The sequence below is a fragment of the Schistocerca nitens genome, chromosome 5 (genome assembly GCF_023898315.1).
Source record: "Schistocerca nitens isolate TAMUIC-IGC-003100 chromosome 5, iqSchNite1.1, whole genome shotgun sequence".
Lineage (NCBI taxonomy): Eukaryota > Metazoa > Arthropoda > Insecta > Orthoptera > Acrididae > Schistocerca > Schistocerca nitens.
In genome coordinates, this window is record NC_064618.1 from 856,222,513 (window position 1) to 856,239,154 (window position 16,642).

General features: G+C 41.4%; 1 protein-coding gene across 2 annotated transcripts in view; it reads right to left on the reverse strand.

Annotated features, from left to right (window-relative positions):
* LOC126259276 (protein O-mannosyl-transferase 2) overlaps nucleotides 1-16,642 on the reverse strand; it is a 196,944-nt gene that overhangs the window by 79,695 nt on the left and 100,607 nt on the right. For both annotated transcript variants that reach the window (XM_049955918.1, XM_049955917.1), the window contains exons 5-6: nucleotides 10,240-10,348; nucleotides 8,587-8,695 (exon numbers count right to left, since the gene is read on the reverse strand). In XM_049955918.1, coding sequence (XP_049811875.1) covers nucleotides 8,587-8,695; nucleotides 10,240-10,348 — 218 coding nt within the window. The remainder of the gene's footprint in view (nucleotides 1-8,586; nucleotides 8,696-10,239; nucleotides 10,349-16,642) is intronic.

A 16,642-nucleotide genomic window follows, 5' to 3' on the forward strand; every position in this document is an offset into this window, starting at 1 on the left:
GTATTGTTAGTTAGCTCTGAAGGAGGACATCGTCTGAAAGCTCAGCAATGTCTTCAGTCTTATTTATGCTACTATTAACTGCTCAATGCCTCAACAAGATGGTGAATGGTTACTGTTCCTCCTTTCATTTTTCGGCTATCTCCTACTTTATATGTCTTTCTTTTAATACTTTGCATTTTCTCCGTCACATGAAATTTCATACATTGTATACTCTAAACCCTAGAATTTTACTTTATTCACCCTCCTACGCATAACAGTAAACACAGAAATATTCACTAAGGGATCCATTTGGGATTTCATCTTTATCTGCAGAGAATTTGCACATGAAGCAATGATTACTCTAATATTAATTTTAAAATTTGATGTCTAGTGGAAATGCTTACATGTTTCCAATCTTCAGATAGCTTCTGCAGGCCCATAAAAATAAAGATACCAGACAAAGCAAAGTAGACATTGGGCTTGCATTCAGGAAGGATGAGGTTTAAATCCCTACCATGCTATTCAGACTTAGGAATTCCATGGCTTACCTAAACTGTATAAATTAATTTGAAAGGGCTTCATCTGATTTACTTTCCCATCTCTGTCAGGTCTCAGCATGTGCTACAACTCTGATAACCTTGCCATGAAAAGATACTTCCCCCCTTTCTAAGTATTAGACAAGTCTAGGATGAATCATTAGTCTTGAAACTAGTTATAAAAAGTTCTAACTAAAATATCATTAATATTAGAAAAGGACAGATTGCTACTCACCATAAAGATGACAAGCTGAGTTGTAGACAGGCATGATGAAAAGAGTGTTACATATTGACTTTCAGCTAAAGCCTTCTTCAGAAAAGAGTGGAGGATGTGGGGACTTCAGGTTACTGTAGGTTAAGGCTGGGATGATTTCAGAAGTGGAGAATGTGTTGCAAGGATAACTCCTATCTGCGCAGTTCAGAAAAGATGGCAGTGGAGGGGCAAATCCAGATGGCCTGGGTTGTGAAGCAGCCACAGAAATCAAGTATACAGTAGTGTGTTGTGCCACAGGGTGATTCACTTTGGTCTTGGCCACAGTTTGGGGGTGGACATTCATCCTTGTGGACAGCCGGTTGGTATTCATATCAATCTGAACAATCTCAACAATGATTGCAACTGGTGTATAACATGGGTGCATTCACAGGTGGCCTGGCCTGTGACAGGGTAGGATAAGCCTGTGACAGGGTTGGAGTAGGAAGTGCTGGGTGGGTGGATTGGGCAGCTCTTCCACTTGGGTCTTCCACAGGGTTGTGATCCCAATGGCAAAGTGTTTGGATTGGCAGCAGCATAGCAATGGACTACGATGTTGCGGAGGTTGGCTGGGGGCGACAGGAGGAGTGAGGGGAATTTTTGGTAGGATGCCAATAATTTCAGAGCATGATGATAGATAATCAAAGCCCTCAAAGTAGGGACATCATATCCAAAATCCTTCCCACTACTCCTAAAGTGGTGTTCCATCAACCCACCCAACTTCCACAACATCCTAGTCCATACCTGTGCCAATCCCAATCCCAATCCCAATCGCTTGCTACAGGTCACATCCCTATGGAAGACCCGTGTACAAGACCTGCTCAATCCACCCACACAACACTTCTTATTACAGTTCTGTCATGGGCTTATCCTATCCCATTAGAAGCCAGGACCCTCTGAAAGCAGCCATGTTATACACCAACTCTTTTTATATTGGCATGACTACCAGCCAGCTGTTCACAAGAATCAGTGGTCACCAACAAACTGCAACCATAAGCAAAGTGAACCACCATGTGGCACATTCAGCTGTACATAACATACTTGATTTCCATCGCTGTTTTATAACCTCGGCCATCTGGATCCTCCCCTCCACCACCAGCTTTCCTCAACTCTGCTCACAAAATCATCCTAGCCTCAACCTACAGTAATCAACAGACCTGACACCCTCCACACAACTACTTCTGTCTTCTCTGTCCTGTCATCTCCTCACAATTGACCTCATTGCATCCTCATTGTGGGCTGCTCTCTGCCGGCACATCCACCAGTATTTTCCCCTTCTCTGCTACTCTCCTTCCTGCTCTCAGTTTCATCTCCCCCTCTTCCTCACCCAAAGCCTCTCGAAGCTGGACCTGTCAGTCCTGTCCTGCCACATCTAGTCCCTGCATACTCCACAGGCAGCACTGAGTCATCTTCCCCACTTGTAACCTGCTATCCCTTCCCCTTCCTCACTCTTTTCCAGATTGTTGATCCAGTTCAGCATGTTTCTGTTGCAATCTCAGTGGAGTGACCAGAGGTAATGGTCATGTCCATGTGAGGTGTACTTGCTAGTGTAAATGTGCATTTGCTTCTATTTTCTAAAGAAGGCTTTGGTCAAAAGCTAATATGCAACAGTCATTTCATCATGCCAGTCTGCAGCTCAGTATTTCATCTTTACCGGGAAAAGCAATCTGTCCTTTTCTAATATTTTTTATATTCCAATGTGGACTTTCCATTGTCTACCTAAGAGATCACAGTGACTACATCCTACACCAGAAAAGTAGTTACATTTGATCAAGTATGAATGTCACAAGCAATAGCCAAGAATATGTTCAGATGATTGTCTCTCACGAAGTGCTCTAAATGTCATATGAAATGTCACATGCCAGCAGCTAAACTCAGTTCCCACCTATAATCTTAAAATTTGGTCTTCTCAGCATTTTTTGATATAGGTTCATCATTTAAAAAAAAAAAAAAAAAAAAAAAAAAAAAAAAAAAAAAAAAAAAAAAGGTTCAAATGGCTCTGAGCACTATGGGACTCAACTGCTGTGGTCATAAGTCCCCTAGAACTTAGAACTACTTAAACCTAACTAACCTAAGGACAGCACACAACACCCAGCCATCACGAGGCAGAGAAAATCCCTGACCCCGCAGGGAATCGAACCCGGGAACCCGGGCGTGGGAAGCGAGAACACTACCGCACGACCACGAGATGCGGGATCATCATTTTCCTTATTAATACCAACTAGATACACTTCAGATGTTGCATCTAAGATTAAGTTCTAACAATATTCTTCTCCCATCTCAGATATGAATGATGATATTGGTTCCATATCAAGATGCACACAAAGCCTCAGTGAACCCTACAAAGTCTCAGGTGACTCTCATGTCACACTCAAAGTTTATCAGTGAACATCTTTTATGAAGTAGTTCCTCCCATATGTCTTGAGAGTCCCAGTTATCTTACCAAAAAACAATAAAATATATTGGGATAATAGGAGGAGAGGTGCACTCCTACGTGGCACGTCCCAGGTGGTGGATAGGGGGGTCCTCACCAGCTTGCTGGCAGACTTGAGCGAAATAAAATAGCTCTCGCAGACCAAACACACATCCCATCAATCTCATTTTTTACTGTCCATAGTTCACCAATCACCTTTCCAGATCACATCTGGAATTGTAAACCCTGACCTTGGTCAGACACTTGATCAGTGATCAGACAATCAAATAAATATGAGGAGTCCTCTATTGAAAGAATCCACTGGTTTGAACAGTCACGATGAGATTATCCATGCGAAGAAACCATTCGGATTGGGTGGGGTGTCACATAGAGGAGCACCTAGTGATGCACTGAACGAACAAACAAACATGCAACATATTCCACATAAGAAGGAGCTAAAATTTAACAAACCAGGAAGATTTTCGTATTTTGCAACAGTAAATATTAATTCTTTAAGGAATGTTGGTAAATTGAAACATTTAACAGATGTCTTAGATCAACAGAACATAGCTATCACAGCCCTTCAAGAGTTATACAATACTGACCAGTACCCTATCGAATCAGGAGTAAATCGACTTTATAAGGGACCACCAGGAGAAAGGATAATAGAAAATGTTCCCCAATTTGGTGTGGGTTTCTTGGTACACAATAGAATATTGGATTCCATTGAAGATTTTTCATCCAATTCCTCAAGAATGGCATTGTTAACAATTAAGATGGAAAACAAAAGATACACAGTGAAAAATATTCATGTTCCAACCAATGTTAAAAATAGAACTGACAAGGATGGAACAGAAAAATTTTGGGATGAACTTGATCAACTAGTAAGGACCATACCGGATACTAACATTGGAGACTGTAATGCGAAGATAGGATGAGAGAAGAAATTTCGAGGTGTGGTGGGGCGATGACCAGTGCATAAACTTACAACAGTTATTTGAATTTTGTCTAAAAATGGATTGGTTTTGAAGACAACAAGGTTTAAGAGAAGACCACATAAGTTAATGACATGGAAATACCCTAACATCAAGCTAGGAGAGTTCCAGATAGATCATGTAGGCATGGATCAGAAATTCCATAAGGAAATCTATAATGTTAAAGTGCTACATGACGTCAATGTTGATTCAGACCACTACATTTAAAAAATTAAAATCAAACTGACACCTAAAAGATAAAGCAAACCTCAAAAGTTAAATACAAAGAGAACATATGACCATAGTTATATTATTAATAATCAGATATATTATGAGAGATCAAGAATACCTTTAAGTGACAATCTAGAAACCACTGTCAATTGATTAAAAGCCTTGGCTGAAGAAGTAGCTCCTGTACAGAAACACAAGAAAAATGTTTGGTGGAATGAGGAATGCAATGTAGCGATTCAACATTCATTTGGCTAAATGACCAAAAAAAGATAACTGAAAGCTCCAGGGAGCAATTAATAAACGTTAGACAATCAACCGCAAAAGAAATTAGAAGGGTCAAAAGATAATTTCATAAGGACTTGCTAAAATCTATCGAGGATGCTTTCAATCGCCACAAGACAAGAGATTACTATCCGAAACTCAAACAGTACCAGTCGAAATACGCTCCACCTACTCTTATGATGAAGGATACAACTAGAAAGGTAGCACATAACAATTATGACAATTAAATGATATTGGCTAAATATTTCAAACAGTTACTAAATAGTGTGGAACCTGAACATCATTTGGAATTTGACCCCTATCCAAGAAACAAAACGCATTTAGAAAGAGTTTACCACCACATCCAGATGAAGAACAAGCACCGATTAACTCACTTCGGAATTATAAAGCAGCAGGCGAGAACCAACTAGTGGCAGAACTTTGGAAATATGCAAATGTAAAAACTATTCTGAACTTACAGAAACATCTTACTGACATTTGGAATACTAAGAAGTTATCAGAGGAATGGAATGTTGCAATAATCCATCCACTTCACAAAAAAGGAGATAGATCAGATCCAAATAATTATAGTGGTATATCCCTGCTGGATATTACTTATAAATTTTTTCCAAGGTTCTGTATTTCAGAATTCATGAACAGCTTGATGGTGAACTAGGCAAATATCAGGGAGGCTTTCATCCAGGACAAAGCTCTCCTGATCAAATTATTAGTCTCAAATGGATAATGAAACATCAAAGGGTCAGGAACAAGAAGCTAGTGATCACCTTTGTCAATTTTAAAAGGGCCTATTGTAGTATCCATCGTGAATCTCTACTGTCAATTCTTAAAGAATTTGGTTTACATCAGAAACTTGTCAACCTCGTTGCAGTCACCCTTCGAAATACCAAAGCTAGAGTAAGGTTCAGAAATGAATTCTCTGAACCTTTTGATATTCATACTGGCCTTCGACAAGGCGATTGATTGTCTCCATTACTGTTCAATTGTGCGCTGGAGAAAATCTTGCGTGAATGGAACGCGATATGCCCACCATCTGTTAATATTGGAAGAAAGATTTGCAGATGATTTGGCGCTGTTAACAAACAATATTGATGAAGCAAATGTTCAGACAGAACAACTAGAACGATTAATGGCAAAGGCTGGATTGCAAATTTTGTTTGAGAAAACAGAAATGATGCCCAGCTTCCCAGTTGACACATTCCTTATCCTACCCCATAATGATCAAAAAATTAAAGTAGTAAAAAAGTTTAAATATCTTGGTGAGGTGCAGTACAAAAGGGAAGGAGTAGGGTAGAAGAAAGAAGGGTGGATGCATTGGCTGGGTGTAGCACACAATCAGGGTGATCAAATGTGAATAGGGAGGGTGAGAGGACAGTAGTTTACCTTAGATTGAGGCTGGGAAATTTTTGGGAGCGGAGAATATGACGTAGGGATAACTCCCAGCTCCGCAGTTCAGAAAAGCTGGTGGTAGAAGGGAGGATCCAGACAGCCCAGGTTGTGAAGCAGCCACTGAAATCAAGCATGTTATGTACAGTCATTGTGCATTGCTCTCTCTCAATGCACCGCCCAGTGTTTCTCCCTTCTCTGTTCCTCTTGTTTTGTTTGAATTTAGAAAGGATTGCTTGTGTGAAACTCAGCTTCCCCTTTTCTCACATGCCATTCTGAACCCATTGACGGAGGGCAACAGGCAGATTCTATATTTCTAGATTTCCGGAAAGTATTTGATATAGTATACCATTGCAGACTGTTGACAAAGATCCAACCATATGGTTTATGTTTCCAGACATGAGAGTGGCTCAAAGACTTTTTAAGTAATACAGGGTGTAACATAATTAATGGCGTAAATGTATATAGTCGAAAGTGCACGGTACTAGAAGCAAAAAAGTCTCAGTAAACATAGGGTCGAAAATACGTACCTTAAGAGCTACGGGCAATTTTTCATCTTTGATACTGTGAAACAAATCTCTTCTACTGCAAGTTCTTTGCTTTCCATACTTTGGGAACCGGTACTATGGGGGGGGGGGGGGGGGGGGAAGTAAACATGTGCTCTAAAATGCATTCCGTAAGAGCTATGAACACTTGTTCATCTTTGCTACTTTGAAACACAACTCTTCTAATGATCAAGTGCTTGTAACTTTTAAGGTATGTGTTTTAGAGCACATGTTCATTGGACATTTTTTTCTTATTCTGGTCCATACTACGATTTCCCAAAACATAAGAAGCAAAGAACTTGCAGTAGAAGAGATTTTTTCCCAGTGTTGAAGATGAAAAATTGCTCGTAGCTCTTAAGCTATGCATTTTCAACCCTCTGTTTACTGAGACTTTTTTGTTTCTAGTATCGTGTACTTTCAACTGTATGTGTTTATGCCATTAATTATGATACACCCTGCATAGACCAGTACGTGGTCCTCCATTCATCAGAGACAAGGGTATTGTCAGGAGTGCTCCTTTTATTCTCTATACACATAAATGAGCTGACAGACAGGGTGAGCAGCAATTTATGGCTGTTTGCTGATGACACTGTGGTGTACAGAAATGTGTCATCATTGAGTGACTGTACAAATATACAAGATGACTTAGAAAAAAATTCTAGTTGAGGTGATGACTGGCAGCTTGCCCTAAATGCAGAAAAATGTAAGTTAATGAGGATGAGTAGAAAAATGGGTCCTGTATCATCCAATAGAGCATTAGTAGGATGCAGCTTGACACAGTCACTTTGTTTAAATATCTAGATGTAATGTTGCAAAGCAATATGAAATAGAATGAGAACATCAGGTTGGTTGTAGGGAAAGTGAATGTTCAGCTTCACTTTATTGGGAGAATTTGGGAAAGTGTAGCTCATCCATAAAGGAGATGTCATGTAGAACACATTCTGGAATACTGTTTGAGTGTTTGTGATCTCCACCAGGTCAGGTTAAAGGAAGACAATGAAGCAATTCAGCGGTGTGCTGGTAGATTTTTTACTGGAAGGTTTGATCTGCACACAAATATTATGGAGATGCTTTGTGAACTCAAATGGGAATCCCTGGCAGATGATGCTATTTTCGCAAGGGACTGTTGTGAAGATTTAGACAACTGGCATTTGAGGCCAACAGCAGAATGATTCTACTGCAGCCAACACACATTCTGCATAAGTCCCAAGAAGATAAGACTAGAGAGATCAGGGCTCATACGAAGACTTTTAGACAATCATTTTTCCCTCACTTTGTTTTGCAAGTGGAACAGGAAGGGAAGTAACTAGTAGTGGTACGAGGTGCCCTCTCCAATGCACCATACAGTGGCTCGCAGAACACGTATGTAGATGTACATCATGAGTGATGAAAAGAGGATCTCTAAGGGTGCCTGATTGGATAAGGGAGAGCACGAAGGCTCATAGCTTACCAGGTAAAATTTTTCTAAGTACAGTTTATTATTATTGTACCATCTTGTGGCCAAAGTAGCAGTTTTCTAGGTCTACACATTTTGAAGCTTATTAAATACCTGCATGTTTTGAAATTTACCAAATACTACAGATTTCTTTTCTTTCCCTGTCACATTCAAATGCTAAAAATATATACAGTAGTTGTAAACACAGTGAAATTATGGCACCTTGATTTCCTTTGGGTCGAAAACAGAAGAAATTTTTGTTTAAAGTGGTATTTTTCAATCATTCAACAAGGAAGCCATCTAGTACTACAATTCAAGAGAATTAAAAAAAGAAACAAAAATCAGCCTCTGTATGCCTCCACTGCAGTTTCTCAACTTTATGGTCTTTCATTCTCTGCTTCATTGGATGTTCAGGAAAATGCCTTTGTCTCCCGTAACTCTTTTTTCTCAATAGTTTATCTCCTTGCTGTCATACGAATAGCAATATTTTTAAAGAGCATTTTAGTCATCTACTCACCTTACAATAATTGCATCAACAATATAATACAGAAAACTTACCTGTCTCTATATGAATGGAATTTGACCATTCCAAGAACAGACCCCATAACAAAATGTAGTAGAATTGGGTCTAATAATATATACTGTGTAAGAGTGAGAATCCCAACATCTGTTGAAATAAAAAATACATGTAAGCATTATATGCGCAAACAATATTTGCTATATGCAGTGCACTAACTACAAGTCTACTGACATTTAACCACAATGTTAGTATATATTGTAGTACTTTGGTAACATTTTGAACAGCTTGCTGTCCATCTACACTGATGGGAAAAAATTGCAACACCAAAAAACTAGTTGTGGGATATAAACAAAAGTTGGTAGGTGTGTTTCTACATCTGAAAGATAAAATCTATTCAAATTTCCTATCAGCTGCATAAGAGTAGTGTTGGTAGCACCACTGTGAGGATGCATATAACATTACCTTTAAATACATGCTGCAGCAGTCATGGGTATTAGTTACCTTTATGACTGGACATCATGGGTTGATGTCAGTCAAGAAGGCTTTTAAAGTGACAAATATGCCATTATCAACACCTCACTGACTTTGAATGCAGCCACTGGAAATGATTGCTAGCAGCAATAGTCATCACACAGTACACTCACAAGAAGACCGGGCTCTGGATGACCGTGTGGCACTACCGTGAGGGATAACCACTGTGTTTGGCGTATGCCTCTGGTGCATTGCACTGCATCTGCAGCAGCAATTTGAGTAGCAGTTGGCACTCCAGTGACACAACAACAAACTGTTACAAATTGGCTACTTCAAGGACAGCTCTGAGCCAGATGATTTGTAGTGTTCATTCCACTCACCACCATTTGTGACTCCAATGGTGTCAAGTGAGAGATCATTGGATGGCAGGTTGGGGGTCTGTTGTGTTCCCTGATAAAAGCTGGTTCTGACTCAGTTCCAGTAATGGCTGTGTGCCGGTTAGGAGGAGGCCAGTTGAGGGCCATCAACCGACCCGGCTGCACACTTGACGCACTGGACCTACACCGGGAGTTACGGCCTAGGGTGCAATTTCGTATGACAGTAGGTGCACTCTCACGGTTATTCCACACACCTCGACTGCAAATTTGTATGTAAATCTGGCAATTTGAACTGTTTTGCGACATTCGTGAACAGTATTCCATGGGGTGTTTTCCAACAGGATAACGGACACCCGTATGCCAGTCTACAGAGTGTCGACATGTTGCTTCGGCCTGCTCGAGCACCAGATCTGTCTCCAGTTGACCGGACCTGACACCAGTCAAGCACATACGGGATATCTTCAGATGACTATTCCAGCATCATCCACAAACAGCATTAACTGTCCCTGTATTGCAACCAAGTGCAACAGGCATGGAATTCCATTCCATAAACTGACATCCAGCACCTGTACAGCATGATGTGTTCTCATTTGCAAGCTTGCATTCAACATTCTGGCAGTTACACCAGTTACCGGTATACCAGAATTTAACATTTACACTGGCTTATCTTGCACATACATTAACCTGTGATCTTGCAACTTTAATGACTTAACTATGTTATCTTGACAATTGTATTCTCAAAATTTCATTACTCTACATTTTTTGTGTTGTGATATTTCTTCCATCAGCGTATTGTCAAAAGTTATATTTTGCTCCATTACATGAAAGTGTACTACTACTTACCATACAAAATAAAAGAGGCTGAAAAAGTTGCAGCCTTTAAGGAGCGTGTCAGTTCCCATACAATGATGAAGGCAAAGGGGACAATGCAGGCACCCAGGAACGTGCAAAACTGGAACACATGAAGATCTGTATTAATATATGAAAATTACAAAGTATCAATTTAGTAAATCAATTTATTCATGATCTTTGACATTATTTGTGTACATTTATCTGAATCTTCTATAAAAGAAAGTACCTTGGAAATGAAACTGTAATTGAAGACAAGCAGATCTTCTGCTGACTGTTTAGTAACACAAGAAATACAAAGAAAAATTGTATTTAGCAAATAAAAAGAATAAAAATGTTTCTAACTTTAGTGACTACAACTCTATGAATATTGGATCATAGCTGCTCCACCATCAATTATTTTACCTGCTTTTATTATTGTTTTTCTGACCTTTCTCTCTTTTCATTATGTAAGACAATCATGAAGTGACTGATACACTAAATAAATCAATGAAAAATTAAGGTTGGAATACAAAGTGTACATTAAGAAGGAACCTACTCACTAAATAGGAAACATAATGACCAGCAGTCATGCACATGGAAAAGTCAGTAAACTGCTTAGCTGGCTTTCAAACAATGGCATTCTGTACATCTAACTCCTCTTACACACACACACACACACACACACACACAGAGTCTACATTACCTCCAAACACTGCAGCCTGATTATTGTTTTCAGTAACTTGGAGATGTGTGGTTGACAGATGGCAAGCATCTACACAGAGAGGCATGAGATACGGTAGTGGGATGCTAGAAGAAATGTTGCAGAGAAGGAGTTCAGAGAATTTTGAGCAGATGGCTAAGCTAAAGATTGAAGTGAATGTTACACCTGCACAATTACTCTGAAATTCACAATTAAGTGTCTGGCAGAGGGTTCACCAAACAATCTTTAAGCTACTTCTCTACCATTCTATGCTCAAACAGTGCACAGGAAAAATAAACACATAAATCTCTACATCTACAGCATCTACATCTACATTTATACTCCACAAGCCACCCAACGGTGTGTGGCAGAGGGCACTTTACGTGCCACTGTCATTACCTCCCTTTCCTGTTCCAGTCGCGTATGGTTTGCGGGAAGAACGACTGTCTGAAGGCCTCCGTGCGCGCTCTAATCTCTCTAATTTTACATTTGTGATCTCCTCGGGAGGTATAAGTAGGGGGAAGCAATATATTCGATACCTCATCCAGAAACGCACCCTCTCGAAACCTGGACAGCAAGCTACACCGCGATGCAGAGCGCCTCTCTTGCAGAGTCTGCCACTTGAGTTTATTAAACATCTCCATAACGCTATCACGGTTACCAAATAACCCTGTGACGAAATGCGCCGCTCTTCTTTGGATCTTCTCTATCTCCTCCGTCAACCCGATCTGGTACGGATCCCACACTGATGAGCAATACTCAAGTATAGGTCGAACGAGTGTTTTGTAAGCCACCTCCTTTGTTGATGAACTACGTGCACAGGAAAAATAAACACATAAATCTCTACATCTACAGCATCTACATCTACATTTATACTCCACAAGCCACCCAACGGTGTGTGGCAGAGGGCACTTTACGTGCCACTGTCATTACCTCCCTTTCCTGTTCCAGTCGCGTATGGTTTGCGGGAAGAACGACTGTCTGAAGGCCTCCGTGCGCGCTCTAATCTCTCTAATTTTACATTTGTGATCTCCTCGGGAGGTATAAGTAGGGGGAAGCAATATATTCGATACCTCATCCAGAAACGCACCCTCTCGAAACCTGGACAGCAAGCTACACCGCGATGCAGAGCGCCTCTCTTGCAGAGTCTGCCACTTGAGTTTATTAAACATCTCCATAACGCTATCACGGTTACCAAATAACCCTGTGACGAAATGCGCCGCTCTTCTTTGGATCTTCTCTATCTCCTCCGTCAACCCGATCTGGTACGGATCCCACACTGATGAGCAATACTCAAGTATAGGTCGAACGAGTGTTTTGTAAGCCACCTCCTTTGTTGATGGACTACATTTTCTAAGGACTCTCCCAATGAATCTCAACCTGGTACCCGCCTTACCAACAATTAATTTTATATGATCATTCCACTTCAAATCGTTCCGCACGCATACTCCCAGATATTTTACAGAAGTAACTGCTACCAGTGTTTGTTCCGCTATCATGTAATCATACAATAAAGGATCCTTCTTTCTATGTATTCGCAATACATTACATTTGTCTATGTTAAGGGACAGTTGCCACTCCCTGCACCAAGTGCCTATCCGCTGCAGATCTTCCTGCATTTCGCTACAATTTTCTAACGCTGCAACTTCTCTGTATACTACAGCATCATCCGCGAAAAGCCGCATGGAACTTCTGACACTATCTACTACGTCATTTATATATATCGTGAAAAGCAATGGTCCCATAACACTCCCCTGTGGCACGCCCGAGGTTACTTTAACGTCTGTAGACGTCTTTCCATTGATAACGACATGCTGTGTTCTGTTTGCTAAAAACTCTTCAATCCAGCCACACAGCTGGTCTAATATTCCGTACGCTCTTACTTTTTTTATCAGGCGACAGTGCAGAACTGTATCGAATGCCTTCCGGAAGCCATGAAAAATAGCATCTACCTGGGAGCCTGCATCTAATATTTTCTGGGTCTCGGGAACAAATAAAGCGAGTTGGGTCTCACACGATCGCTGTTTCCGGAATCCATGTTGATTCCTACAGAGTAGATTCTGGGTTTCCAAAAACGACATGATACTCGAGCAAAAAACATGTTCTAAAATTCTACAACAGATCGATGTCAGAGGTATAGGTCTATAGTTTTGCGCATCTGTTCGACGACCCTTCTTGAAGACCGGGACTACCTGTGCTCTTTTCCAATCATTTGGAACCTTCCGCTCCTATAGAGACATGCGGTACACGGCTGTTAGAAGGGGGCAAGTTCTTTCGCGTACTCTGTGTAGAATCAAATTGGTATCCCGTCAGGTCCAGTGGACTTTCCTCTATTGATTCCAGTTGCTTTTCTATTCCTTGGACACTTATTTCAATGTTAGCCATTTTTTCATTTGTGCGAGGATTTAGAGAAGGAACTGCAGTGCAGTCTTCCTCTGTGAAACAGCTTTGGAAAAAGGTGTTTAGTATTTCAGCTTTACGCGTTTCATCCTGTGTTTCAATGCCATCATCATCCCGGAGTGTCTGGATATGCAGTTTCGAGCCACTTACTGATTTAACGTAAGACCAGAACTTCCTAGGATTTTCTTTCAAGTCGGTACATAGAATTTTACTTTCGAATTCACTGAACGCTTCACGCATAGCCCTCCTTATGCTAACTTTGACATCGTTTAGCTCCTGTTTGTCTGAGAGGTTTTGGCTGCGTTTAAACTTGGAGTGAAGCTCTCTTTGTTTTCACAGTAGTTTCCTAACTTTGTTGTTGTACCACGGTGGGTTTTTCCCGTCCCTCACAGTTTTACTCGGCACGTACCTGTCTAAAACGCATTTTACGATTGCCTTGAACTTTTTCCATAAACACTCAACATTGTCAGTGTCGGAACAGAAATTTTCGTTTTGATCTGTTAGGTAGTCTGAAATCTGCCTTCTATTACTCTTGCTAAACAGATAAACCTTCCTCCCTTTTTTGATATTCCTATTAACTTCCATATTCAGAGATGCTGCAACGGCCTTATGATCACTGATTCCCTGTTCTCCACTTACAGAGTCGAAAAGTTCAGGTCTGTTTGTTATCAGTAGGTCCAAGAAGTTATCTCCACGAGTCGGTTCTCTGTTTAATTGCTCGAGGTAATTTTTGGATAGTGCACTCAGTATAATGTCACTCGATGCTCTGTCCCTACCACCCGTCCTAAACATCTGAGTGTCCCAGTCTATATCTGGTAAATTGAAATCTCCACCTAAGACTATAACATGCTGAGAAAATTTATGTGAAATGTATTCCAAATTTTCTCTCAGTTGTTCTGCCACTAATGCTGCTGAGTCGGGAGGTCGGTAAAAGGAGCCAATTATTAACCTTGCTCGGTTGTTGAGTGTAACCTCCACCCATAATAATTCACAGGAACTATCCACTTCTACTTCACTACAGGATAAACTACTACTAACAGCGACGAACACTCCACCACCGGTTGCATGCAATCTATCCTTTCTAAACACCGTCTGTACCTTTGTAAAAATTTCGGCAGAATTTATCTCTGGCTTCGGCCACCTTTCTGCACCTATAACGATTTCAGCTTCGGTGCTTTCTATCAGCGCTTGAAGTTCCGGTACTTTACCAATGCAGCTTCGACAGTTGACAATTACAATACCGATTGCTGCTTGGTCCCCGCATGTCCTGACTTTGCCCCGCACCCGTTGAGGCTGTTGCCCTTTCTGTACTTGCCCAAGGCCATCTAACCTAAAAAACCGCCCAGCCCACGCCACATAACCCCTGCTACCCGTGTAGCCGCTTGTTGCGTGTAGTGGACTCCTGACCTATCCAGCGGAACCCGAAACCCCACCACCCTATGGCGCAAGTCGAGGAATCTGCAGCCCACACGGTCGCAGAACCGTCTCAGCCTCTGATTCAGACCCTCCACTCAGCTCTGTACCAAAGGTCCGCAGTCAGTCCTGTCGACGATGCTGCAGATGGTGAGCTCTGCTTTCATCCCGCTAGCGAGGCTGGCAGTCTTCACCAGATCAGATAGCCGCCGGAAGCCAGAGAGGATTTCCTCCGATCCATAGCGACACACATCATTGGTGCCGACATGAGCGACAACCTGCAGATGGGTTCACCCTGTACCCTTCATGGCATCCGGAAGGACCCTTTCCACATCTGGAATGACTCCCCCCGGTATGCACATGGAGTGCACATTGGTTTTCTTCCCCTCTCTTGGTGCCATTTCCCTAAGGGGCCCCATTAAGTGCCTGACGTTCGGGCTCCCAACTACCAGTAAGCCCACCCTCTGCGACCGCCCGGATCTTGCAGACTGAGGGGCAACCTCTGGAACAGGACAAGCAGCCATGTCAGGCCGAAGATCAGTATCAGCCTGAGACAGAGCCTGAAACCGGTTCGTCAGACAAACAGGAGAGGCCTTCCGTTCAGCCCTCCGGAATGTCTTTCGCCCCCTGCCACACCTTGAGACGACCTCCCACTCTACCACAGGTGAGGGATCAGCCTCAATGTGGGCAGTATCCCGGGCAATCACAGTCGTAGTCCGATCAGGGGATGCGTGGGATGAGCTGGCCGTCCCCGACAAACCCCCATCCGGACCCCCACAGTGATGCCCATTGGCAACAGCCTCAAGCTGTGTGACCAAAGCCAACACTGCCTGAAGCTGGGAGCGAAGGGATGCCAACTCAGCCTGCATCCGAACACAGCAGTTGCAGTCCCTATACATGCTAAAAACTGTTGTGCAAAGAACGTCTGAACTAATCTACAGAGAGCGCAAACAAATCGACACAAAATTTAAACGGTTATTAAAATACAAGATTGCCTAGTAAATGCAGTAATGCTGCTACTTGCGCACTGCTGACACACTGCTCGATGGCGGAAGGAGACTACGTGATTTTACACTATTCAGGTACTAAAACGCGATGCTACAACTCTCAAATACTATAATACGCCCGAAATTTATGAATTAAACAATGCAAGTACCAGAAACACGCAAAGAAATTAAGAATTAAACTATGTATCAAATTAGTGAGCTCTGATTTCTCTTATTTTATTATGACGATCATTTCTCCCTATGTTAGTGGGTGCCAACAAAATATTTTCAGACTATGTGGAGAAAGTTAGTGATTGAAATTTCACTTAGCAGTCCTGCCAAAGTGAAAAAAACACCTTTGTATTAATGACTGCCACCCCAATTTGTGTATCATCCCTATGACACTTTCTCCCCTATTTTGTGACAATACAAAACAAGCTGCTCTTCTTTGAACTTTTTCAATGTCCTGCATCAATCCTATCTGATGCAATTCCTACACTGCACAGCAACACTCCAGAAGAGGGTACATAAGCATAGTGTAAGCTGTCTCTTTAGTGGACCTGTTACATTTTCCAAGTGTTCTGTCAATAAATCACAGCCTTTGGTTTGCTGTCCCCACACCATAATGTATGTGATCATTCCAATTTAAGATATTTGTAATTGTAATCCCTAGGTATTTAACTGAGTTTAAAGGCTTTAGAATTGTATGATTTGTCATGTAATGAAATTTAGCAGATTTTTTTTAGTGCTTATGTGGATGACTTCACACTTTTCATGACTTAGAGCCAACTGCCACTTTTGAACCATACAGATATCTTGTCTACTTCATTTTGCAATTCATTCTGGTCATCTGATGACTTTACATGATGGTAAACAACATTATAATCTGAAAACAAACGACTGCTCAGATTGTCTC